This window comes from Fukomys damarensis, unplaced genomic scaffold (genome assembly GCF_012274545.1).
Source record: "Fukomys damarensis isolate Sample0158 unplaced genomic scaffold, DMR_v1.0_HiC HiC_scaffold_34, whole genome shotgun sequence".
NCBI classification, from domain to species: Eukaryota; Metazoa; Chordata; class Mammalia; order Rodentia; family Bathyergidae; genus Fukomys; species Fukomys damarensis.
Window position 1 is genome coordinate 20972207 of NW_022900946.1, and position 24349 is coordinate 20996555.

General features: G+C 52.6%; 3 protein-coding genes across 9 annotated transcripts in view; 1 reads left to right on the plus strand and 2 right to left on the minus strand.

Annotated features, from left to right (window-relative positions):
• The window catches only part of Eci1 (enoyl-CoA delta isomerase 1), a gene marked incomplete at its 5' end in the record, with an annotated part of 14322 nt that extends 6566 nt beyond the window's left edge, over positions 1-7756 (plus strand). Inside the window, 5 exons of the mRNA XM_010603613.1 lie at positions 3483-3610; positions 4610-4756; positions 5612-5733; positions 5830-6008; positions 7309-7756. Of these exons, the coding sequence (XP_010601915.1) occupies positions 3483-3610; positions 4610-4756; positions 5612-5733; positions 5830-6008; positions 7309-7475 (743 nt within the window). The remainder of the gene's footprint in view (positions 1-3482; positions 3611-4609; positions 4757-5611; positions 5734-5829; positions 6009-7308) is intronic.
• Positions 7347-10819, minus strand: Dnase1l2 (deoxyribonuclease 1 like 2). 4 transcript variants are annotated; one of them, XM_010603515.2, is made up of 7 exons: positions 10591-10819; positions 10410-10498; positions 10235-10318; positions 10054-10154; positions 9838-9903; positions 9489-9709; positions 7347-9195 (listed from the first exon to the last, which is right to left on the minus strand). In XM_010603515.2, the coding sequence occupies exons 1-7, from the start codon at positions 10798-10800 to the stop codon at positions 9139-9141; spliced, it is 828 nt and encodes a 275-aa protein (XP_010601817.1). In that variant the 5' UTR covers positions 10801-10819; the 3' UTR covers positions 7347-9138. The 4 variants fall into 4 exon arrangements, with proteins under 4 accessions (XP_010601817.1, XP_010601816.1, XP_010601815.1 ...); XM_010603514.2 differs by having other exon boundaries at positions 9489-9740; positions 9838-9950; XM_010603513.2 differs by having other exon boundaries at positions 9489-9752; positions 9838-9950.
• A 43-nt stretch (positions 10820-10862) lies between these two features.
• Positions 10863-22856, minus strand: E4f1 (E4F transcription factor 1). Of its 4 annotated transcripts, none has more exons than XM_010603519.3 (14): positions 22670-22854; positions 18994-19145; positions 17962-18067; positions 15247-15440; positions 15041-15161; positions 14734-14886; positions 14446-14615; positions 13871-14080; positions 13549-13654; positions 13199-13416; positions 12824-13022; positions 12605-12747; positions 12471-12533; positions 10863-12394 (listed from the first exon to the last, which is right to left on the minus strand). In XM_010603519.3, the coding sequence occupies exons 1-14, from the start codon at positions 22818-22820 to the stop codon at positions 12038-12040; spliced, it is 2343 nt and encodes a 780-aa protein (XP_010601821.1). In that variant the 5' UTR covers positions 22821-22854; the 3' UTR covers positions 10863-12037. The 4 variants fall into 4 exon arrangements, with proteins under 4 accessions (XP_010601821.1, XP_010601820.1, XP_010601822.1 ...); XM_010603518.3 differs by having other exon boundaries at positions 11817-12394; positions 13549-13657; positions 22670-22853; XM_010603521.3 differs by having other exon boundaries at positions 12376-12394; positions 12657-12747; positions 13549-13657; positions 22670-22856.
• Between the last annotated feature and the right edge of the window lie 1493 nt (positions 22857-24349).

A 24349-nucleotide genomic window follows, 5' to 3' on the forward strand; every position in this document is an offset into this window, starting at 1 on the left:
GGGAAAAAATGAGAATCAAGACTTGCCATGTAGAGGTACATGATCCCAACAATGAATGTAACTGTACTGTATCCCTAAAATGTACCAATAAACTCAATAAAATTAATAAATAAAAATAAAAAAATTAATTCCCTGGAAAAAAAAAAAAAAAAAAAAAAAGAAAGAAAGGAAAGCTTTACTGTAGGTCAGACTGGATCATTTTCTACCTTCCTCCTGCCTTTGTACCTCCATCTCCCTGATTTCCCCAAAGGTTTTTGCACAGGTGGGGCTCAGTGCTATTCCTCTGTGGAATCATACCGCTTTTCCAGAGGCGTTATCAGTGGGTGGAGTGGCCTAGGAGGTCTGATGGGACATGATAGGGCCTGCACGGAGGCTCTGGTCAAGGGTGGGCCTGAAGGGTGAGCACAAGTGGGCAGCCAAGGTGTTGTGTCCAGAGCCAAGCTGCAGGCAACATTGGCTCATTGTGGAGTAAGGGACTGGGTAGTCTGGCCTGTGTTAAAGTGACGAACGCGTTCGTATATAAACTGTGTGTGGTGGCCCATCCCTATAATCCCAGCGCTCTGGGAAGCTGAGGCAAGAGGATCACAGATTTGATAGCAACCTAGGCAACTTACTTATTTAGTGAGACCCTGACTCAAAACTATAAGGGCCGGGGATTTAGCTCAGTGGTTCTACTGCCTGCCTCACAAGCACAAGGTCCTGAGCTTGATCCCCGGTACCAAAAAATAAAATACAACTATGAACAGAGGATAGGGATGTAGCAAAAGTGTGAAGATCCTGGGTTCAACCCCAGTACCAAAAACACAGTCCTACTCTATCTGAGCAGCGCTGACAGGGCCTGGGATACTTTGTGCCCACCAGGAGTGATTACAAGTTCAGAGACTGGGGCCCCTCGGTGGGAGAGGGAGGTTCTGTCAAAGCCTTTGGTTTCTGAGAACAGTGGGGACAAGAGTCTCTAGTCCTGGTGGAGAGGCTCACATCCTGGGTCCCAGTATTCCCTCTGCCTGCCTCAGTACCAGATGCCACTTGGCGTATCTGTGCATGAGATGGGTTTCCAGGATTGTCTCTCCTTGTTCCAAGGAGAGGCAACTCTTGAACCTTTGTCTTTCATCCTTGAGGGATGAAACCATCCAGGAACTTGAGGCCTTGCTGATATCGTGAGAAGCCAGCACGGCAAAAAGGCTGTACGAAGGCAGTCAGGGCCCTACTGCCTGTGCACCCTTACTGTTGGCCTAGAGTCCAAAATAAAATACATCCACCAATTTCACTTCTAGAAATATTCCTAAGAGAACTGAAAACAGGTGTCTAAAAAATAAAATGTGTGCACACGTGTTCACTACAGCATAGTGCAGTAGCCAAAGGTGGAAACAGCCCAAGTGTCCATCTGTGGACAAAGGGTGATTGTTCCTTACAGGTGAGGGGTTTTTTGTTTCTTTGTTGGGACAAGGTCTCCCCTTGTAGTTTAGGCTGGCCCTGAGCTCACTAAGTTGCCCAGGCTGGCCTGAACCTCATGGTGATCCTCCTCCCTGGGCCTCCCAAGTGCTGGGATTACAGGCGTCTACCACCATGCCCAGCTACAAGTGGGTTTTCTTTAGCCCTAAAAAATAATCCCAGCACTCGGGAGGCTGAGGCAGGAGTTTCACTGTGAGCTCCAGACCAGCCAGGGCTACATAGTGAGTTCCAGGTCAGTCTCAATTACATAGTGAGACCCTGTGTCAATAAATAAATAAATAAGGCAAGGATTTGGCTCAGTGGCAGAGGGCTTGCCTAGCTTGTGTAAAGCCCTGGGTTCCATCTTCAGCACCACCAAAAAAAAAAAAGGAAAATTCTGCCGGCCACAATGTCATATGCTTATAACTCCAGGCCAGCTCGGGCAACTTAGTAAGACCCACTCTCAAAATAAAAATGTTTTAAAGGTTATGTTGCTGAGTATAGTGGTGCACACCTGTTAATCACAACAATTGGGAGGCCAAGGCATGAGAATTACCACAAGTTCGAGGCCAGCCTGGGCTACTAGTGAGTTTAAGACCGACCTGAACTACATAGACCCTGTCTCAAAAATAAATAATAAAATAGAAAAGGGGGAAAAAAATTTTTAAAGGGCTATAGATATAGCTCCATGATAGAGCACTTGCCTAGCACTGGAGAACATTGGGTTCATCTAAAATATCTAAAAATAATAATGTGCTGGGTATGGTGGCACATGCCTATAATCCCAGCAGTTGGAAGGATGATCATAACTTTGAGGCAAACCTGGACTACATAGTGAGTTCAAGAACAGCCTGCACTACATAGCCAAAAATAATAATTAAAATAATAATGAAGCCGGCCATGTTGGTACACATCTGTAATCCCAACACTCGGGAGGCTGAGACAGGAAGATAGTCATGAATTCAAGGCCAGCCTGGGCTACATAGTGAGTTCAAGGCCTAGACAACAAAGCAATGCCCTCAAAAACAAAATAATGAAAAAAATCCTGATCTATGGTACCTCTTACTGGCATGAACCTCAAAAACAGGCCCTCAGTGAAAGACAGCAGTCAATGAAAGGCCACACGATTCCACTCGTGAGGTGAACATGATAACCACCGCACCGTGGAAGCCCATGATTCCACTTGTGTGAAACCTCTAGAACAGGCAAATACACTGAGACAAAGCCTATAGAGGTTGCCAAGGAATGTGAGCAAGTGGTAAGAAAGAAGGCATTTCTCTTCTTGGAACTAGATAGTAGTGATTGTTGTACCACCTTGTAAATATGTTTTGTGGACCTAAACTTTTTTGGGGGGAGGGTGTTCTGGGGATCAAACTTGGGACATAGGGCTTGTGAGGCAGGCAACGGAACCACTGTGCTAAATCCATGGCCCCTAAACTGTTCATTTTAAAGTGGTAAATTTATATTATGTGAATCTCACCTTGAGGTTTCTGTTTTGTTTTGCTTGGGAAATGAACACAGGGCCTTTTCACTAAGCTGTATTCTATCCATTTTTAAAATTTTGAGACAGGGTCTACATTGTTCAGGCCAGGCTCAAACTTTTGACCCTCTTGCCTCAGCCTCTTAGAGTGCTGGAACTACAGACTTGTAACCCCACACCAGACTTCCCTCAGTTGTGGTGGTATGTTTTGTTTTGTTTGAGGCAGGGTCTTTGTGGTTCAGCCTGGCCTTGAACTCAGTCCATAGCCCAGGCTGGCCTCGTTCCAGTGGCAGTTCTCTCGCTCCAGCCTCTCAAGTGCTGGGAGGACAAGTGTGCACCACCATACTTGGCTTCCCCTCATTCTTTAACTTTTGTGGGGGGCGGGCACCAGGGATCAAACTCGGGTCCTGTGCTTGTGAAGAAGGCAGCAGAACCACTGAACTAAATCCCCAGCCCCCCTCATTCTTTAAAACCCCAGAACTGTGCAGTTTCCTGTGGCCTGGCTGAGGTTACAGCCTAGTCAGGAGACTGTAGCCAGGCTGGATGTAAGGTTCTTCCTCCTTTAAACTAGGGGTTGCTGTGATAAAATTCAAGAACCCTCCAGTCAATAGCCTTACTCTGGAGTTTCTGACAGAGTTTGTCATCTGCTTGGAGAAGCTGGAGAATGACAAGACCCTCAGAGGTGTCATCTTAACTTCGGTAGGTGCTGCTTTGGGCCCCAAGTCCTCAGATCAAAGTGGAAACATAGGAAACGCTGGAGCCACCTGTCATATGACAGAGTAATCAGGCAGCCCCTGCCACCCGGAGGTCAGATGCTACCATGAGAGGCTTCCAAAGAGCATAGTCACCAGGGATTTGATTGTACTAGTGAGCTCAGGCAGTCGTTTTGGGGGGTTTTGTTTTTGGTTTTTGGTTTTTGGTACCAGGGATTGAACTCAGGCCCTTGTGCTTGCGAGGCAGGCAGTGGAACCACTGAGCCAAATCCCCGGCCTGCAGGTCATTTTCTTGAAGGCAGGCCCAGCTGAAGCCTACTTTCCAGGCCTTTGGTTGTCAAGGTAGCCCTGAGGAGAGCTATGGTGCCCCAGCCTGGGCCAGAACCATGTTGGGAGAGCCAGGTCGTCACAGGGGCATTCTGGAGCCCATGCTGCTTGAGAAGAAGCTGACCCTGTAGGACCTAGGTGGCTCCTGGGCTGCTGTGCCCTAGGGGGCTCTGCTTCCTGAGCCAGTCCCTCAGTATGTAGGTCTAGGGAGTCCGCACTCAGCTGCTCTTCAGTCTCAGAGGGCAAACTTTTCTCCTGTCTGAACCCCAGCGTTGTCCCAAGTGCTGCACATGCCAGGAACTTCATCCAAAGGAATGGGGTGACCTTGGAATCTGGGGACAGATCTGTACCTCGGGGCATGTCCTAGTGGGGGGGTGGAGCTGGGGGTGGGAGGGATGTAAATACCCCATAGAGAAGAGAGTGCCCGCTACAGCCCTGAGGGCAAGAATGGACTGTTCTGGGTAGATTGCATTCATGTGCCTGAAGCGATGCCAGTTCTGCCTCTCCAGTTTGCAACTGGAAAGGGACGACTATCCTGGAAAGTATAGGCTGGGTCAAGGAGCTGTCCTTAGAGCCCCCAGTTCTGGGCTTCGCGGAGGCAACCCCATTCCTGGTGAGGTAACCCTCGTGAACACCCTGCTCTGGCTGCTTCTCCGAGGACTGTCCTGGCATCTTCTCAGCTGGGCTGGACCTGAGGGAGATGTGCGGGAAGAACCCAGCTCACTATGCTGAATACTGGAGGGCCGTGCAGGAGATGTGGCTAAAGCTCTACCTGTCCAACCTGGTGGTGGTTGCTGCCATCAACGTGAGTATTCCCACCCCATAGCTTCTCCCTGATTTGGGGAGGAGCCAGCCCAGGGGCAGGGACAGACACACAAAAGAGCTAGTGGGTAGGGACCAGGGCCTACCCATTAACAGGCTATTTCTGGAGTGAATGGGAGGCTAGGTCTGCCTTTTGGGAACCTCAGCCTGGCCAGATCTGGGAAAGGCCGGGGAGGCTGAGGAAGAGTACAGCTCTGGAACTGTGCTCTGAGCAGGTAGCTGTGACTAACCAGGAAAGGCAGCATGTCATCTAACATGAAAGTCAGGGGCCTCACGGAAGTACTGCGGTGAGATAGGGTAAAGGTGCTAAAGAGGAAGCACTGATGACCTGCTGTTTGTCTGGGGCAGTGTGGGGCGTAAAGTGAGGACACGGTGTGAGTTTGGGTTCCCAGGACATCCTGGTAGGGTTGGCTGTGGGAGATGGTCATGGGGCCACATTGCGCCTGAATGAAATGACACCTGTGGCTAAATGCTTGCTTGGAGAGTAGCATTGGACAAGCTATAAAAGGAAAAGTACCTTACCGCCCTTAATAGCCCAGTTCAGGTTTTTCTAGCCCCCAAAAGCTGATGGTCTTGTCTGTAGGGGCCCTTGGGTTGACGGGCAAGCCTGAGCCCTTCTTGAGATGCTGCTGCAAAGCCTTAAGGAAGACAGTTTCTTCTTGGTCCTTTTCCTCACTGTACACAGCCTGAATTGTTGGTGCACCCCCCAGGCAGTGGGGCTGGGGCCACCCCAAGAGCTCATGCCCACCTACTGACCCTTCCTGGGCTCGACTCTGACCCCTGTTGTCAGGGGTACACTTGGGACCTGGCACCTCCAGACCACCTCTCTTCCCTGCAGGGAGCTTCCCCTGCTGGAGGCTGCATGATGTCCCTCACCTGTGACTACCGGCTCCTGGCTGACAACCCTAGGTACCGAATGGGACTAAATGAGACTCTGCTGGGCATTGTTGCCCCCTTCTGGTAAGGCCAGGGACTGCACCCACTGTACTTGATCCTGAGCTAAACACAATCTCCTGGGAGTCTCCTGCCAGAGGTGACCAGGCATGTTCATTCCAGGCTCAAAGACACCCTTGTGAACACCATTGGGCATCGGGCTGCAGAGCGTGCCTTGCAACTGGGGCTGCTCTTCCCACCAGCAGAGGCCCTTCAGTTGGGCATGGTGGACCAGGTAGTGCCCGAGGACCAGGTACAGAGCACAGCACTCTCAGTGATGACCCAGTGGCTGGCCATTCCAGGTGAGGAGCTTGGGAGGGTGGACAGCTGCAGGTATCCGTGGTAAAGGCAGTCCTCCCTCAGCCTGATGATTCATCCTGGTGATGCCAGAATCTCCCACAAACATTCTGTGGAAACCATAAATACGCACAGGACTGCCCCCACCAGCAGGGGCACCATAGTCTGGGTAGCCACAGAAACTTTATTCCCACAGTTCTAGAGACTAGAAGACTCAGATCAAGGTGCCATCAAGGCTGGGGGGGCGGTCTCCTTGATTCTTAAGCCTGTGGCCACATCAGTCATCTCCGCATCTTTATGTGTCCTCCTCTATGTCTCTGTCTCAGATGTCTTTAATTCAAAGGACACCTACCATTGGATAAAGGCCTTCCCTGTATCCAGGATTATCTTGTCTTAATTACATCTGTAGGGACTTTTCTCAAAATAAGGGTCCTTGAACTTTGTAACCCAAGCTCACGCAAAACAAACCTCCTGCCTCAGCTTCCCAAGTGCTGGGATTACCAGGCATGCATCGCCACACCCAGCAAGTATCACATTTTTCTTACTTTTCACAAAATATCCTTTTGAGTTTTTCCAACTAATTTTAAAAAGGTGAAAACAGCCAGGCCTGGTGGCAGACACCCAGCACTCAGGAGGCGGGACTGCCACAAGTTCAAGGCCAGCCTGAACTACACAGTCAGACTAGTCGCAAAAAAACATTAGGGGGCTGGGAATTTAGCTCAGTGGTGCCGCCGCCTGCCTCACAAGGGTAAGGTCCCAAGTTTGATCCTTGGTAGGAAAAAAAAAAAATACGTAAAAGGGTGAAAACCGTTTCATATCTCCCTCCTTGGCATTTTCTCTTGGGAAGCCAGGTTGGGGACCCCTGATAGAGATGAATGATTGGTGATAAGATATTCTCAGTACTAGAATACAGTGAAAATAACAAAAGGCAATTTCTACAATATCATCTAATGGTTTTTTAGGGAAATAGGTGGGTAGTAGGGATAGGATAGGAGACTTTTGTTTTATTGGTTTTTGTTGTTTTTTTTTTTAATTTTTGGTACCGGGATCAAACCCAGGTCCTTATGCTTTTGAGGCAGGCGGCAGAACCACTGAGCTAAATCCTCAGCTCCTGTTTTATTCTGTTTCCTAAGTTCTCTACCCAAGTTTCTGTTTGAACGCTTGAAGAAAGTTTGGGAATGACCCCACTGTCTGGGCAAGCAGGTTTGTTTGTTTTTGTGGTACCAGGAATTGAACTCAGGACCTTGTGCTTGTGAGGCAGTTGCGGGCAAGTGGGTTTTCATGGGTGGACCCAATTTTCTTCAGACCACGCTCGGCAGCTGACCAAGAACATGATGAGGAAGGCCACAGCAGACCACCTGATCAAACAGCGGGAAGCTGACATCCAGAACTTCGTCAGCTTCATCTCCAGAGACTCCACCCAGAATTCCCTGCAGGTGTACTTAGAAAACCTCAAACAAAAGAAGCACTAGGGCAGGCCTGCCGCACAGGTTTTTCTCTGGTCTCAAGGAAACTGTAAAGAAGGTAGTTTTCAACTTGCTCAGCTCTTTGTTTTCCTGATCTTAGGGCTGAGTGTCCAAAGGCCCCACTGCCACCACAAGTGCCTCTTGCCTGGTGGGAAGCCATGACAGCTTGAAGAGCGGTGTCTAGATTTTTGGAATTTAATGGCAGGTGGGTCCTTGTGAGCCCAGACAAGATCACACTGTCTCCTTTCCCAAAGCAGGATTGTGAATAAAGTCCTCAGGTCGTCCCATTCCCAGCCTTTGATTACTTGCTTGCTTTTAAGGCCAACTAAGACCCACAGGACCGCCCCCCTCCAAGAGAATAACCCTTTGGCACCATGTTTGTTCACTTGGATGGAGAGAATAGGCAGGCATTCAGAGGATCCCGGGGAGCATGGAGAGGACCCTCCCAAGCATTGCATGGCTGAGACACGCACTACTGCCAAAATCCTGACTTACTTTAGATTTGTGAGGGCCGGGGATTTAGCTCAGTGGTGCTGCCACCTGCCTCACAAGTGCAAGGTCCCGAGTTCGATCCCCATTACCAAAAAAAGAGATTTTGGGAGAACCAAACTTGTCTAAACTTTTGAAACAAAGACTGTCCCTTCCATATGACTCGGTCCAGTTTCCAAATTCTGCCAAAGATGAACTATTTCAAAAGCTAGAAACCTCATCAGGTCCCTGTGCCCACGAAACTGCTTTTTCCTGCCTCCGAGGTGGTAGGCTCATCCCAAGCACAGAGACTCACACTCTAGCAGGTCCTCACCCAACCAGGGCTGCTGAGGAAACTACACAGACCTGTCCCCTGGCAAGAACAGCAGTCTCTGGGAAGGATATAGCGCAGAGCCACATGTCTGGCCTGGGAGAGACCCAAAGCAGCCTTCCTATGCTGAAGGACTCTGAAAGTCCCAGGGAAGATGACTGACAGGACCTGAGGCCAGCCGCCCTGATTCCCCTTGCAGAACTGGATGCAGCAGGACCTCTAATTCAGATGAGTGCCTGGGAGTCCCTGGTGGCAGGATGGGGATCAAAGCCTGTTCTGAAATCCATCAAGGCCCAGGAAGCTGTTGTGTGGTGCTGTTACCATCCAGTTGCACTCATGGAACAGGCTTTTGGAAGCATCTGCAGCTGGCACAGGAAATTTCGGGGCATTTCTGAGCTTTCTGGGCCAGTATGGTCAGGAGGTTACAAGTTCCCACCAGAATAAAAAGTGAGCAAGACAGACCCTCTGTATCCCCCAAGGGGGCTGGGACCATTGGCCCACTGGACAGTAGACTCAAGGCTCGCACCCCAGAAGGGCTGGGTCCTAAGACAACAGAAGCCTTGGAGCCAACCTGTGGGATCCTGGCCGAGCACCTTGTTTATTAAGCAGAGGTTGTGCCAGGCACCACACAGCACCATTTGTAGATAACTCTTTACAACAACCCTAAGAGGTAGGTAGTGTTAGCCTGTCTTACAGATAGGAAAACTGAGGCTCTGGGTAGTCCTACTGTGTGTCCATGGACATGTCCCTGCCCAGCTGACCCTGCCCTACATCCTCACTGGCAAGTAGCTTGCCACCCACACAATCCTCTGTGGTGCCACTCTTTGTGGCCAAAATCTGTAGATGGCATTCCCTGCCCAGACTGCCAGGCTATCGGTGGGACTTGAGGGTCACTTCCACAGGAAAATGGTCACTGATGGAAAGAGCCTGAAAAGAGAGGCAAGCAGGGTCTCAGCAGTCCTGCAGTACAATGGGTCCAATAATTACACAAACCAGTGCCTCTGTGGGGAGGGGGCCAGTAAGGCCTACATGTCCTCCCTGGCTACTGTTTACAGGTTCACAGTTGGCCCCTGTATGGGAATAGGAGAGGACCCTGTTGGCAGGGGCTGAGGGTCTACAGATCTTAGGCTGGAAGCATGACCAGAAGCAAAAATAGTACCCTGCCCCTTCCTCCCAGCCTATGCCAGTGTGGCCCAGACTGGGCTCCTCCCACCACTCACCTGTGCCTGATCTAGGCCGAATTCCTCCTGAAAGTCATGCACGGCGGCCGAATGGGGCTTCAGGCTCCTGCGCAGACGGGCGCCACACACCACAATGCGGTCGTAGGCACAGTCCGAGTTGCCTACCGTGGTGTCAGCGCTATCAGGGATAAGCCATTTGAAGATCTCACTGCTGCGTAGGCGGATGGCTGCCCAGTCCTGTGCCCGAACGTAGTTGCAGTCTGCATTGAAGTCACCCAGAAACAGCATGTCCTGTGGATGCCACTGAGATCTGAGACTGGCACAGTGACCCAAACCCCTGGCCCCACCAATAGGACCCTGAGACACAGGAATTGGGCAGGGAGCTTACATCTGTGCCCCACTTGTCGATCAAGTCCAAGTAGACATCGTAAAGGGCGTCGATCTCCAACACAGCCTGGTGAGGCGCCGCATGCAAGGGGATTAGCACCAGCTCTTTGGCAGCTGTGGGGTGGGGGGTGTTAAGGGTGGGAGCAGGGTGAGGAGGGAGGGGCCTGTCAGGGCGTGGCTTGAGGGCAGGAGCCTGGGAGGACTGAGCCAACCTCACCGCAGCTGGGGGCGGAGAATTTGACCACAAAAGGATCACGGCTGAAGGCGTCTTCTGCGTCAGGGTACTGGTATGTCTCCACGACCGACACTGTGTCTTTCCTGGGAGCAGAGGACTGGTGACCCACTGAGCCTGCCACCTGGACCCTGCCTTTCCCTCCCTGTGGACCCCTGCACCTCACCTGTAGATATACAGGTACATCTCCTTGTACTGGTCCCGACCCAGTGGCTTGCTGCTCACAAAGCTGTACTCGTGCTCGGACACACTGTGGAGAGAAGGGCCAGGTCCTGTGTCAAGTGCTGCGCTGAGCCTACGATCAAGGTTGAGGGTACACACGGGGGTCTTGTCCACCACACCTGTTGATCTGCTCCAGGAGTACCGTGACAGCACTCAGGTCTGGGTCCCGCACCTCCTGAACGAGCATGACATCGTAGCCAGCCAGGATCTGGGGGCAGTTGTCAGGTTGGGGAGCCTGCCAGGTGTGCCCGGGAGCCCCACCTGGCTCCAGCTCAGCCTCAGCTGTGCTCCCAGCCTTACCTGTGCAATGACCCTGCCGCAGGCGGGGTCTGACACTTTGCTGTCACCAAAGCACTGGATGTTGAAGGCTCCGATGCGCAGCGCCGCAGACCCTACAGACCCCAGTGCCCAGAGTGCCGCCAGCAGGGCCCAGGGCCCAGGGCCCACCCATGGCAGAAGCCGAGGAGCTGAAAGGGTCAGGGACAGCTTGCGAGAAACACCTCGGACCATACCTGGCTAGGTTTGCCTCCACGGCTGGCCTCGGGAGAAACCTCATTTACTCCTCATTTCTCCAGGTCAGACCATCCCCCTCCACACCCGGGGGTACACCAGGCTTTCAGCCTATGATGGGTTTTCCAAAGCATGAGCAAACAGTTTTAAATCTTATTCCCAGCCAGCCTCCAGCTCAACCCAGACCCAAGACTTACCTGTGATATGGATAAAGTGGTGTCAGAGACTCCCGGATGCTGGTCCAAATGGGGACCTGTGGTCCAGGCTGGGGCCTGTTGTGGCTCTGGACAAACTGCTGTCCTAGCTCAGCAGGAGCTCTGATGCAAGAGCACTGGTGGGTATTTGAGGCCCTGCTGCGGGGAGGGGCAGGGCTCCGCTGGGTCCCGCCTCCAAAGAGTGCATGCCAGAACTCCTGGCTCCCATTCCCATGGAAACCCCAGCAAGCAAGGGTCAGGATTATCTCCTGAGCCAACAGTAGCACCGCAGGCTTGTCCCAGAACCACCCAGGAAGCTCCCAGAGGCCTAAGGACAGACTCAGGACTTCAGAAAAGGGCCAGCCACACCCATGGTCCAGGCCTTGTTCTTATCTCTGCCTCCCCAGAAACTAGGTCACCTAGAATCTGCCTCTTTGAGCCACATCCTCGTGGAAAAACAGACCATCAGGAAAGACCAGGCCCATTCCTGGTCCAACATCCCCGGCTGCTTTGCTTATAGTTGTCCTCACCTCAGGGTAAAAAGCTGCAGCTATTCCACTGGATTTGAGGTTCCTGGGTCTCAGCCTCAGACCCTAACCCATGACAGCCCAGGGAAGGAGGCTGAGGAGCAGCAAGTTTCCCCCAACCCCAAGAGGCGAGGAGAAATTGGGGATCACAGCTCCAGCTAGGAAGGGTAGTGGCAAGAGGCTGCCTGTCAACATGCCAGACACACCCACACACCATGGAGGCGCCACCAAGGCCAGCAATGCCCCTGGGCTGGTGGCCAGGTGTGTGAACAAGTGTGGCAGACAGGTGCTGCCACTGGTCACTTCCAAAGGCCACTTCCCCAACATCACAAGCTCCAGGTTTTCATGTTTTATTGTAAAGCAACAAAAAACTTCAACATATTTACACACCCAGTCTCCTTTGGATGCCTGAAATTCTGGGCTGTCTTCTCTACTAGTCCAGGTAGGCATGGGTAGGCACTGAGGGTCCTTGCGTCTGCACCTGCCCCGGCCCAATGGGAGCCTGCAGGCTCCATGCTAGACAATGACTGTCTGCACCTCAACTGGGCCCTCTGGTGAAGCAATGACCAGCTCTCCTGCATGCTCGAGGATCTCGATGTCCTCTGATGACACCATTGTCACAGTGGCCTGTTCAGTGCCATTTGAGCCTGTGCGGGCTGCGAGCACAGTTCCCTCACTGATAGCTGAGGCCAGGGTCATGGCCACTTGCTCTGTCAAACTCTCAGGGGTGGCGATGGTGATGGTGTCTGCAGAGGCTGCCTCCGAGCCCAGCCCTGCCTCTTGGTCCACGGTCACATTCTGCACAATGATCTGGTGCCCGGCACTGGCCTGGTGCACAATCTGTTGTACCACCTTCATGATGTGGCTGTCCACCTGCAGGGACCACAGCTCAGCCCACCTGGCTGCTCAAGGGGCCAGACCGGCCTCCCACCCTTTCCAGGCCACTCACCTCCGTCTGGGTGCCCTCGATAACCTCTGTAGCTTCACTGGTCTCCGCATCATCTGCAGTGGCCTGGACGGACAGTCGTAAGTCAGGGTGTGCTACCCTGGGGCCTTTCCCGGCCCCACCAGCCCCACACCCACCTCGATGATGTACTCCTGTGTGTCAGCCACCACAGACGAGAACTCCACCAGCACAGTGTGGGGGTCCTCTGCCAGCACAGTGGTAGCTGCTGAGGGACTCTCCTCAGACACCAGCAACTCCTCCACCTCCAGCAGGCAGCCCCCTGCCGGGGTAGGGAAGCTCAGTGACAGTCAGGCAACCCCTAGCCCTCATGCCTCTCGCCACGCACTGACCCACACCTTTGGTACGCAGGTGCCGGTTGAGCGTGCCATGCTCAGCAAAACCTCGGCCGCACTTGTAGCACTTGAAGGGCTTCTCGCCCGTGTGGTGCCGCACATGCCGCACCAGCGAGCCCTTCTCCCGGAAGCCTCGGCTGCAGAACTGGCACACATATGGCTTCTCCTCCAGGTGTGTCCGGAAGTGCACCTGCTGGGCATTCTGGGGATACCAGTCCAAGACAGCTGGTCTCAGCCAGAGCAGATCAGGGCCACCCCCCGACCTACCTCTGGGCCTGAGGGGCAAAACCTGAGCAGGCTGAGGCCAAGAAGGGGGACGTGGGGGAGCAGGAAAAAAGGGGTACATCTGGCCCCAGAGCTAGACACCAGGGTCCCCACCTTAGTCTTGTAGCGCTTGCCACACTGGGGACAAGGGAAGGGCCGCTCATCGGAGTGGACACGCCGGTGGCCGCGCACATGGGCGATGGTCTTGTACAGCTTCCCACAGTCTCCACAGCGGAAGCGGCGCTCATGCACGTGTACCTCCTGGTGCTTCTTGAGCAGGTAGGCCTTGGGGAAGGCCTTGCCACACTGCGCACAGGGGAATGGCCTCGGCCCTGGGACCACACACAACATCAGCGAGGCCTGCCACCCATACCACATCTGGCCACCCACTGCGGGACCACAGGCCACCCTGGCTGCCCCCAGGCCCCTTTGTCCATGGACCTACCTGCCCGCATACTACCCACCTGCATGGCCTCTCTTATGAGCTTCCAGGGTGGCTGCTGTTGGAAAAGTCTCACTGCATTGAGGACATGGGTGGGTCCTGGGCACGGAGGAGGCCTCACTGGCCACCTGCTAGGGGACCACAAGCAGACCTCTAGCACCTACTGCAGGATGTGCCCTAGCCACACCAAAGATAAGACTGGAGCACCCACCCCGGCCAGCTCCCTCATAGCCCCAGGGAAGGTAGTAAAGCAGTACTACCATCTGCTGCAGGGAGCACAGGCCATCGTGGTGAGCAAACACGGTGTCTACCCCAGGAGGAGGATGCTAGCAAGAAACACCTACTGTCTCCATCTGCTCCACCTCCAGCAGTGGCAGTTCTGAAGGTCCATTTTCCAGGGGCTGTGGACCAGACCCAGAGGTTGGGGCCGGCTCTACGGTACTCTCCTCCCCAGTGACTCGCTCGAGAACGATGCCAGAGTTCTGTATAGCCTGGTGTAACAGGTTCTCACGGCTGCCCTCACCAGAACAGGGAAGCTCCTCAGGGCCTGGAGGCTGCAGAGAAAGGAGAGGCAGGCTGGCCAGACAGCCTGGCACACAGCACTTACCCTACAGGCCAGACCCCACCAGGCCCAGGGGCTCTAGAGACACTGTATGGTGCACTCCCAGCCTCCCAGCACTAGTTGCCTTGCTCTCACTGGGTAGAGCCCAGTCCTCCTCACTCCAACCTCGACCCCTGCTCACTCATCCCCAGCCCCTTCCCTGACCCCTGGAACCATGCAGGGAGCCCTTTAGTCTACTCTGTAGGCAAAGTGAGCTCCGCCAGCAGCTCCAATTGCCTACCTCTGTTGGAATCAGTGCTCACAGCAGAGAGAAGACAAAATGGGCAGAGGACAGAGCGGAGAGTAGCCCAGCCCTACCTCTGGGGCCAGGGGTTTCATGCCCAGTGGTAGTTCCTGCATCTGGACATGGACTTCATGGATGACAGTGCCCTTCGCATCTGTCACCAGATGAATCACTGGCGATGTCTCCAAAGGTTCGCCTGTCACTGACGAAGGTGTAACTGTCCCCATGGTGGAGGCACCTGACCCTTTAAGGCAGAACTGAGTGAGCAATTAAAGCACTTCCCCTGAGCAGTGGTACCTCAGCCAGGGGCCAAGGCTGGGAACAGCAGCCCCGAATACCCAGGCAGATCCCACTATGCTGACCTGTAGGCATGTCCTCTTTGCCCACAACCACATCCTTGCTCATGCTGAAGCGGATTTTTTCTGTGCATGGAGTGAGAGACTTGAGGTGCCTAGTCAGTGCACCCGACTCCCGGAAGCTCTTCCCACACTTGGCACACTTATATGGGCGCTCGTCTGTGGAGAGAACAGTCAGTGTTGGGTAGACAACAGCCCGTCACCCTGTAACAAGGGGAAGGCAGCCAAGGAGCCCCTGCCTCTTTACTCAGGAAACATAAACATAGGCCAAGGGTAGGGCACCTCCAAGGCCAGGTGGGAGGGCGCAGCTCACCTGTGTGCCGCCGGTGATGCCGAATGAGTGAGCCTTTGGTCCGAAAGGAGGCTCCGCAGAGCTTGCACTCATGGTCCTTGCGGCTGCTGTGGGTGACCATGTGGGCCTTGAGGATGCTGCCCTGCAAGGGACGGGCAGTAAGGCTCAGTACACCTCCCTGGGCGGAAGGCGGGAGGCGTGGCCAGCCCTCAGCCCCAGGGGCTCACCGTCTTGAACGTCTTGTGACACAGCACACACACGTAGCGGCCATCCTTGTTCACCAGCAGCTTAGCCTGTGCCTGCTCGCCCTCCACAGCAAGCTCAATCTCCTGATGGCTGGGACTACCCGAGGCCTCCGCTAGCTCACCATCCCCTGGCTCAGTCTCAGCAGCCACAATGACCTCTTTAATATGTCCATTGCCTGAGGAAAGGCAAGTCACCATAAGCCTTGGGTCGCACCACAGGACCCAAAAGGATCTGTGCAGAGGGGGCTTTGTAGGCAAAGGCTGTCTACACTCCCCCTGGTCCCAGATCTGGGACCTGCTGCTCCGGGTCAAATCCAGGTCCAACCTGCATAGTGGAAAATCAATGCAGAGGACCTGGGGGTGCAGCCAAGGAGCCACTCAGCCTGAGTCAGCTGGCAGGATACAGACTTTTCCAACTCCATGGAGCTGCCTGGAGGGACTCCAGGGCCTCCAAACTTGTGCAGTGGGGAGACCCACCATAAGAACAGATGCCCCATCTTTTATGCCAAGAATATGTGCAGGTTTTGGCAACAATGTGCCTAGGCACAGAGACAGAGGTTGGACCAGCCCAGCTGCCTAGTCCTGTATACTCCCCCGTAGTGCTACCGAGCCCCTGGAGATAGAAGGTGCCTCTGGGGTCACCCACTGATTGGATTGCTGCTGGACAAGCAGACACTACCAGAGCCCTGTCCTGGGGCAGACTGTGGAGGTGTGAATGCTCCCCAGACACACGGATGGCCTGAAGAAAGGAAGTCAGGCCTTATGCTTCTCAGTGGTGCTAAGGAAATATGACAATGTGCAAACCAAGACTGCAAACACTTCATTTTCTGCTCATAAGAGTGATGAGTGGGAAACAGCTGAGAAGCCACTTCTTGGAAACTATCTCCATCTGGCTAGCATCTTGTTCTCTCCAAATAAAATCCAAGAAAGTAACTCAAAAACAATTAGGGCATCTTTCGTATGTGATCCAGCTGACATTCTCAGTGCCCCAGAAGCATCTTCCCAAGAACAGAGACCTGATGGCTAATGAACTGAGAGACAGCTACACCAGCCCATAAGGAAACTTGAGTCTGTGTTTAGGGCAAAGGCAGGAGGGCCTGGAGATGGTGACCAGCCACCTCACACAGTCCCTGGTGCCTAAGTCCTGACCCCAGAGGAGAGCCCAGTCAGCCCAACCGCCTCTCTGACATTTCTCTCCCTGAGGTCAACAGGAACACTGCCAGCCCTTGGGTCCTGCCCACCTAGGATCTCACAAAGGGGGGAAAAAAATCTCGAGGTACAAAAGATGCAAGAGGGGCAGGGGATGCTGAAATACTACCATAGCAAGGGCTACCATGGCAGGCGAAGGCTGGGAACCACTGAAAGCAAGGATGGGTGAAAGGGGCCCAGCTGGCCAAAGGCCTGGAGCCTAGACATGCTACTGGGAACCTGTTTTCTCAGATGACACCACACACTCAACACAGAAACTAAACTCTGAACCAGAGCTGGAGCAAGGCCCTACCCTCAACAACAATATTCCTAAATCTGAGTGGCAACAGGTGTCTTTGTTTTAGGAAATCAGGGGAAAGGTGGCATGGAGACCAGGACAGGTATCCTAGCTGCTTCCCTGGGCAGGTCAACCTGCTCAGAGACTCCCTTTCCCAAGCCCCAGCCTGGTCTCTCTCAAAGAACCTCCCCATTCCTGCTCCAACCAGTCCCCACAGATTCCCAAGGTCAAGCTCTACCTGTTGCCCAAACCCCAAACACATTTTCTGTCCAGATGCCATCTTACCCTCCTGCCTTGACCCCTGCCAGCAGGCACCCCAGGTAAGGACTGCTTCCCTCCCAACTTCCCATAACATCAGACCCAACCTGACTGCCCTCCCCTGGCATCTACAAATCCAACCACTCATTTCCACTCTCATCTGTACATCAGAAATAGCCCCTGGTTGCTTCCATCCGCCCAGGCAGCCCTTTGAATGTCCCCCGGCACATTTCCCAATTAATGAGAGCCTGACCCAATACAGACCTCTGAATGCCCCCTTTTCCACTGCACATCAGTGAGGCAATTAAATTTTAAAACATAGCCATCAAACAGGCTTGGCGTTGTATGCTCATAAAAGCCTAATGACAATCAGGATAGGAATTCCAATGCTAATGTAAGGAAGCACTGGGGGTGAAGAGCAAGGTCAGGCACCAAGTTGGGGCCAGCTACAGCAGCAGGGGCACCCCAACTGCCCCATACCAACCATCCATAGCCAACGGTTTGGGCAGAGGTACCCAGGGGTGCACCCAGTGGGTGCCAACTGTGAGCAGTGAGCAGGAACCACTGGAGTGGCAGAGAAGTGGGAAGGATATAAGAGGTCCAGAGGACAAAAAGCCTGGGAAAGCATGAAGGAGAGGGAAGCCTGCTCAGGATGGCACAGAGTGAAGACTCCGTGATGCCTGCATGTATCCTAGGGTCGTTTAGGTCACTGTGGATACAGAATGTCATGGCCTTTTCCCCACAGAGCCTGGTGTCTGATGCATCCTGCTCCTACCAGCCCTGCCCAGGAGAGGCTTACAAAAGCCCTCAGCCTCTCCAGAGTTAGGCCTTGCTCTTGGGAGAATAAAGGGTGTGGTAGCAGAACTGCCTTATACTCCAGCCCCACCTACAAATGGCTATCAAGTCAGAGACACCTCAGTGCCAAGAGAACTGCAGGTGGACGGCTGGCTTACCAACAAGGTCAGGAGCATGGCTGATGTCTGTTGCCAGGGAGGCTGCCTCCACCACAATGTGGGCCACAGTAATGGGTTCTTCTGGGCCTGCTGCCGTTGGCACCACCTACCAATTGGAGGATGGGGACAGAGGGGACATGTCTGTGGCTCCAGAATTTCCAGAGGAGGGCCTGGGCTCCCTTGGTATAAAGCTGTGGAAGAATCAACTGGGGAGCACAGGCCTGGCCCCTGTCCTGAAGTGTGAGTGGCAACTCCCATCTTGCCCACAAGACCACAGCTCTGAGCCTAACTCCTGCCTAGCTTCTCCAACCCATGGCTGAGGACTAGCCCCATCACTCTGATGCCTCTCATCACACCTGGACATGGCGCACTGGCACCCACAGTGAGGCACTGGTAACTGTGAAGCTGGACTGTGGCAGGCACAACAATGCAGCACCCACACCTACAGCCCCAGCCACGTGGTCAGAGAGACAACCCAGTTCCACTGTCATCTGGACCACTGGTAGCCTGAAGCCACTGACTTCTCCCTGAGGCTCCTTTCTCAATTCTGTTCAATGAGGATGAAAAGAGGTCCCACCGAGAGAAGTGCTGTAAAATTTGGTAAGGCTGTGTGTCTAGGCACAAGCATATCACAGGGCCTTAAAAAAATAAGCCATTTTATGACAAGGTGGTAGGACCCACAGGACCCTGCTTCATTTGTGAGATCCTCAGGAATCATGTGCAGGACAGGAGGTAAGTCAAGAAGACCAACACCACCATAACGTCCTGAGCTAAAACCCTACGGAAAGAGGGACCCAGTCCCTCAACTGTGCAGGATGTGAGAAGGCTGGACCACCCAAGCTATCCAGGAAGCTTCAGTGCATCAACAGGATTAGGGGCACAGCCAGGACCCTCTACCTGAAACCAGATGTCTTCCCACCCACATTCACCAGGAACCAGCTACACCGGTCTGTCGTAGCATTCTTCCTCTTCTTGCTGTCAGGGGAGCCCAGGAAGGTGGGTGTGCGCAGTGGCAAGAGGGTAGAGGCTTACCTCCTGGCCCAGCAGTGTGGTGGCAGCAGAGGGCGTATGCAGGGCTTCCTGAGGGGCCCGCTGGCAGGCCTTCTGAAACTTGTGGTGAACAAAGTCCTCCAAGGCAGTGAATTCCACCTGACAGCGGCCACATCTGTGTACGTCATCCTCATCTGCAATGAGCCTGCTGTCAGAGGCTCCCAGCTGGGAAACCAGGGCCACTCCAGCTTAGTCTCCAACCCCAAACCAGCCTTGCCTAAGGATGACATCAGGAGCAGAGCACTTGCCCCAGCTCTTTCAGGGGCTGCTGAGAATATGCTTGGGAGTCCAAGGCTAGGGAAATCTGTGTACAGCATCCAACCTCTAAAAAGCCAAGGCCCACCCAGGATGGCATACAACACACACCTAGGCTGCAAGATTCACTGAGGCTGTCAGCCCCAAAGCTCCTACTTTAGGGATTAGAAGAGAAAGGCCCAGAAGGGGCTGGGAAGCAAAGGGATTTGCCCGAGCAGTTTAGGGATAGTAGAGGGATGAGTTTTGTTTTGTTTGTGTGCTTTTTTGGTTTGTTGCTGTTTTTTAGACAGGGACTCACTACATAGTTCAGGATAGTCTTGAACTCACTATGTAGCCCACAATGGCCTCAAACTCACAGTAATCCTGCCTCAGCCTCCCCGGTGCTAGGATTATAGACATGCACCACCATGCCTGGATTTTATTTTGGGGGTTTTGTTTTTCTGAGATCAGATCTCACTATGTAGTTTAGGTTGGCCTTGAACTTAATATATAGCCCAGACTGGCCTCAAGCTCAGCAATCCTCTGTTTCAGCTTCCTAAGTGCAGCGATTACAAGTGTGCACTACCTTAAAGACTTGGGGGACTAAGAATATAGCTCAATGGTACAATACTTGTCTAATATGCACCACCACCAAACAAACAAAAATGCATAAAAACTGTTGGCAATTGAATATACCCTTGGCCATTTCTGTGACCATCTGTAAATCGTTTTCCTCATCTGTGAAGTGGACTGACTTGATAAGAATGAACAGGGCACGACAGAGTCTCAGTAGACTGAGCCCCACGAGGCTCTGGCTAAGGGGCCAGCCTTTGGAAAAGACAGGAACACGGCCTGGGATTTAGCTCAGTGGTGCTGCCGCCTGCCTCACAAGTGCAAGGACCTAAGTTCGATCCCCAGCACCCCCCACAAAAAAAAGACATCAACAGAAGGGGGCCTAATCTTTAACCACTAAAAGTGCTGGATTCAACCAAGGCCTAGCCCACACTGACATACACTATCACCGAGTTACATCCTCTGCTCCTGACCACTCTTTTCACCCTGGCTTTATGCCTCATTGGTCCCCAACAGATAGCACCCCTATTCAGGTGCAGGCACCAAGGGTAGAGCTTCCCAGAAGGGCTTCATGCCCACACCTGAGCCCCTCACCATCACCATGCCTGTCCTAGGACCTGCAGGAGAGACTTCTGGCTCCCTGAGTCCCTGTGTAGGACAGGTACCTCACTAGGAATATCAAAAAATCTTCCAGCACCCTGGGGAAATGAATGACTACACCCAACCTAGAAAAACAACTTGAGGCAAGGGCCAACCCAGGCGCCCTTCTTCCATAAAAGTCTGACTGTTCCTAGCACTTCCGTCGTCATACATCAAGGTCAAATCCAGGTGTGGTACACGGGAGAAGCCCAGTCAAGGTTTGTTTAATTAATGGGCAAATAAAGTGCCAGGCAAGAGCTGACTCACCCACAGGCCACCTAACAGAGGTGGCTGGCTCAGTCACAAACCAGGCACTGAAGTACCTGTCACCTTTCTAACTCTCCCAACTTACTGAGTCTGATTCAGCACAATATTGCTGCCAAAGGAGCCCTAGCCCAGAAAGACACATTTCACAGAAACAAGGCAGACAGACCCAGCAGGGCACAACAACCTTCAAAGAGACTCCTCTCAGGCTGGCACTGCCCCTCTCCAAGAAGAAATAAGGGAATAAATATACATACATATATATATATATATATATAACTATAGATATAACATATATTATATATACGGGGCAGGGAGAGGAGAGGCAGATACAGACAAACACTACACATCCTCTGGGGACAAAGACAAGACCACCCTTAACACAGTACCAAGAACCAACACCCTTCCTGTCTGATCGTGGGACATTCCAGGAGACAGTGGAGACCTACGTGGTTCTAAAAAGCTACTGTTGTGGGAATCCAAGAGACTGGAGAGATCCATGGACTGAAACAGAGGGCTTTATTTTAGGTTCAAGGTATGTTCAGCTCAAGAGTTTCCTGTCTAAAGGAAGACAGCACTGAACAAAGAAAAGTTTCAGCTTTTATACATTTTGTCAGAGGGAGTGGTTTTTCTAGTGACACAGCAAGTGGAACAGGACAAGTGGAGTTTTGTAACTTTGCCTTCAAAGAAGACAATGTCTTATGAATCATATGAGAATACAGCGGCATAAACTTTGTTTACAGGATATAGTTGTCAATTTTCTCTGTACCAGAACAAGGAGTTTCGGGGGTGGAGGGTTGCCCAAGGCTGGGAAGGATTTGTTTTTCTTTACATCTTGTTTCACTAATACTGCCCGGTGAACGAATGCTTAGGCAGCGATGGCGAGCTGTTCAGAGCTTTCAGGGATACAAACAGCCCTCTCCAGCACGCGTGCTATAGGTTCACCACCACTGGCTTAGTGTCCCAGTACTACTCTCAGGCTTACACGCGTACACACACACACACACACACACACACGTTATTCTTGCTATTCTCCCATGAAGTACCAGAACCCAGAAATTAAAGGAGTTGAGGAGCTACATGGTCCTGGGGTCCAATCCAGTCCTTGCTACTTCCTAAATGGGTGACCACTCTTTTACATCAATGAACTTCAGTGGACCTCATCTCTAAAATGCTAATAATAATAGCAGTCAATCTAAGAGTTGACTTAAGGACAGAAAATACTGCCTTAGTGGTGGTGTACGCCTGTAATCTTAGCACTCTAGGAGGCTGAAGGATAACAAGTTCAATCTCAACCTGGGGAATTTATCAAGACCCTGTCTCAAAAAAAAACACAAAAGTTTGGCCAGGTGTGGTGGTGCACGCCTGTAATCTCAGCACTGAGGAGGCTGAGGCAGGAGGATCGCTGTGAGTTCCAGACTAGCCTGGGCTACATAATGAGTTCCAGGTCAGTCCCAACTACATAGTGAGACCCTGTCTTAAAAAAAAAAAAAAAAAAAAAAAAAAAAAAAGAAAAGAAAAAAAGAAAGAAAAAGCTGATGGGAGGAGGGAGTGGGGTAAGTGCTCAGCACATTCGAGAAGCTGCAGCTACATTTTGTAGGGGTGGCGGCTGTGCACCTTTAGGTGAGCCCCATCCCGTGGAGAACTGAGTCCCCGCCTCCAGCAGGGGCGTCGGGGGTTGCAGCAAGGGCCGGAGGGCTGGGCAGTCAGCGTTTGTCTGGGTCCAATTTGGGACCTCGAGACTTTTGCGTACACCTGCAAACGCGCAGGGCCCAACGGGGGGCAGGCGCCCCACAGGGAAGCCTGCGAGGGTCGGGATGGCATGCGAGGCCCGCGGGGAGCTCAGTCCTGAAGGGCCTGGGCGCCCGAAGGTTCGGCCCTCGGTATTCCACTAGACCAGGCTGAGCCGCCCCACCCTGGCCGTACCAGCACAGTCTAGCCTCGTTACCTTCCTCGCCGAAGGGCGCTGGGAGGCCGAGGAAGCCGCCGGGAACAGAGGCCGCTGCTACGACCCCACCCTCACCCGCTTCACGCCCGGCTTCGGCCCGGGCTTCTGCCGTATGAGCGGCCGTCACCCGCACTGCCATCGCGCCCTCCATGTCGCAACGCGCCGCAGGAAGATGGCGGATTTACGACCGTGTCGTCATAACAACGGGCCGCCGAGGCAAGGGTAGAAAAAAAACGGCGAGAGGGGGCGGGGCAGGACTGACAGACAGGCCTCAAGGGGGTGTGGCCTGGAACCGAAGACGTAGGGCCCCGCTCTTCCAGAGCGGGCTAGACGTTGGGGGGCGTGGCTACAGCGAAATAGATTGATAGGCAAAAAGGCGGGGCCTGGAGCAGCTCTTCTGGGTAGGCGTGGTCTCTGCGTAGAGAGTGGATTCAGACCCGAGAAAAACGAATATTGTCAAGACCTGAGTTGGCCACGGGTCGAAGCTCCAGGAATTGAAAGCCAAGGGAGAGAGTCCGGCTCACCGGATGGAGTAACCCGGCCGGCCTCCAGAGCACCTCCTGCCTGAGGTCGACCCGCCAGAATCCGACCTTGAGAAGGCTGACGCTGCCAAACGTCTGTTTCAACTAGGAATGCGATGCTCGCCAGTCCACCTTACCCCCTAGGTTGTAAGAGTCTCCCTTTGTGATTACCCCGGTCACAAAGATTCTGCCACCCGCCGGGTGAGAGATGGCTCATACACAGCTTTGCAAAGTCTTTTGTTATATTTTTATAAAAATTGTGATAGGGGCCGGGGATTTGGCTCAGTGGTTCCGCCGTCTGCCTCACAAGCACAAGGACCCGAGTTTGATCCCCGGTACCAAATAAATAAATAAATAAATAAATAAATAAAAATTGTGGTAAATACGTATAAAGTTTATCATTAGTGACATTTAGTACACACACCGTTTAGTAAGCACCATCACAGCTATCTAGTTTCACATTTTCATTCTCCTCAAAGGATACTTGTACCTATTAAGTAATCATTCGCCATCTCCTCTTGCCCCAACCCTTGGAAACCACCAATCTATTTTGTTTTTGTAGATTTCCCTATTCTGGACACATTATACAAATGAAATCAAACACTTTGTGCTTTTGTATCTGACTTCACTTTGCTTGTTTGTGCCGTTCATCCATGCCACTGCGTCTTTACTTTTTTTTTTTTTTAAGTCAGGGTCTTCATATGTAGTTCTACGTAGTTCAGGCTCGCCTTGAACTCACTATGCAGCCCAGGTTGGCCTCCAGCTCCCAGTGATCCTCCTGCCTCAGTCTCCCAATAGCTTGGATTACAGGTGTGCATCACATGCTCAGCCATACTTTTCAATGACTCAATAATATTTATTTGTGTGGACAGGCTACATTTTACATATTCGTTATTACATTTAAATTTTCCAAAACAAAAAGTCAGAGGGCTGAGGATTTAGCTCAGTGGTTCCAACGCCTGCCTCACAAGCGCAAATTCCTGAGCTTGATCCCTGGTACCAAATAAATTGTGCCTGCCTTTTTCACTATTTTGAGTAGTGCCGCTCTGAACATTCTTATACAAGTTTTTTGTTTTCGTTTTTGTTTTAGGCAAGGTCTCACTGTGTAATCCAGGGTGGCCTTGAACTCACTATGTACCTCAGGCTGGCCTCGAAGTCA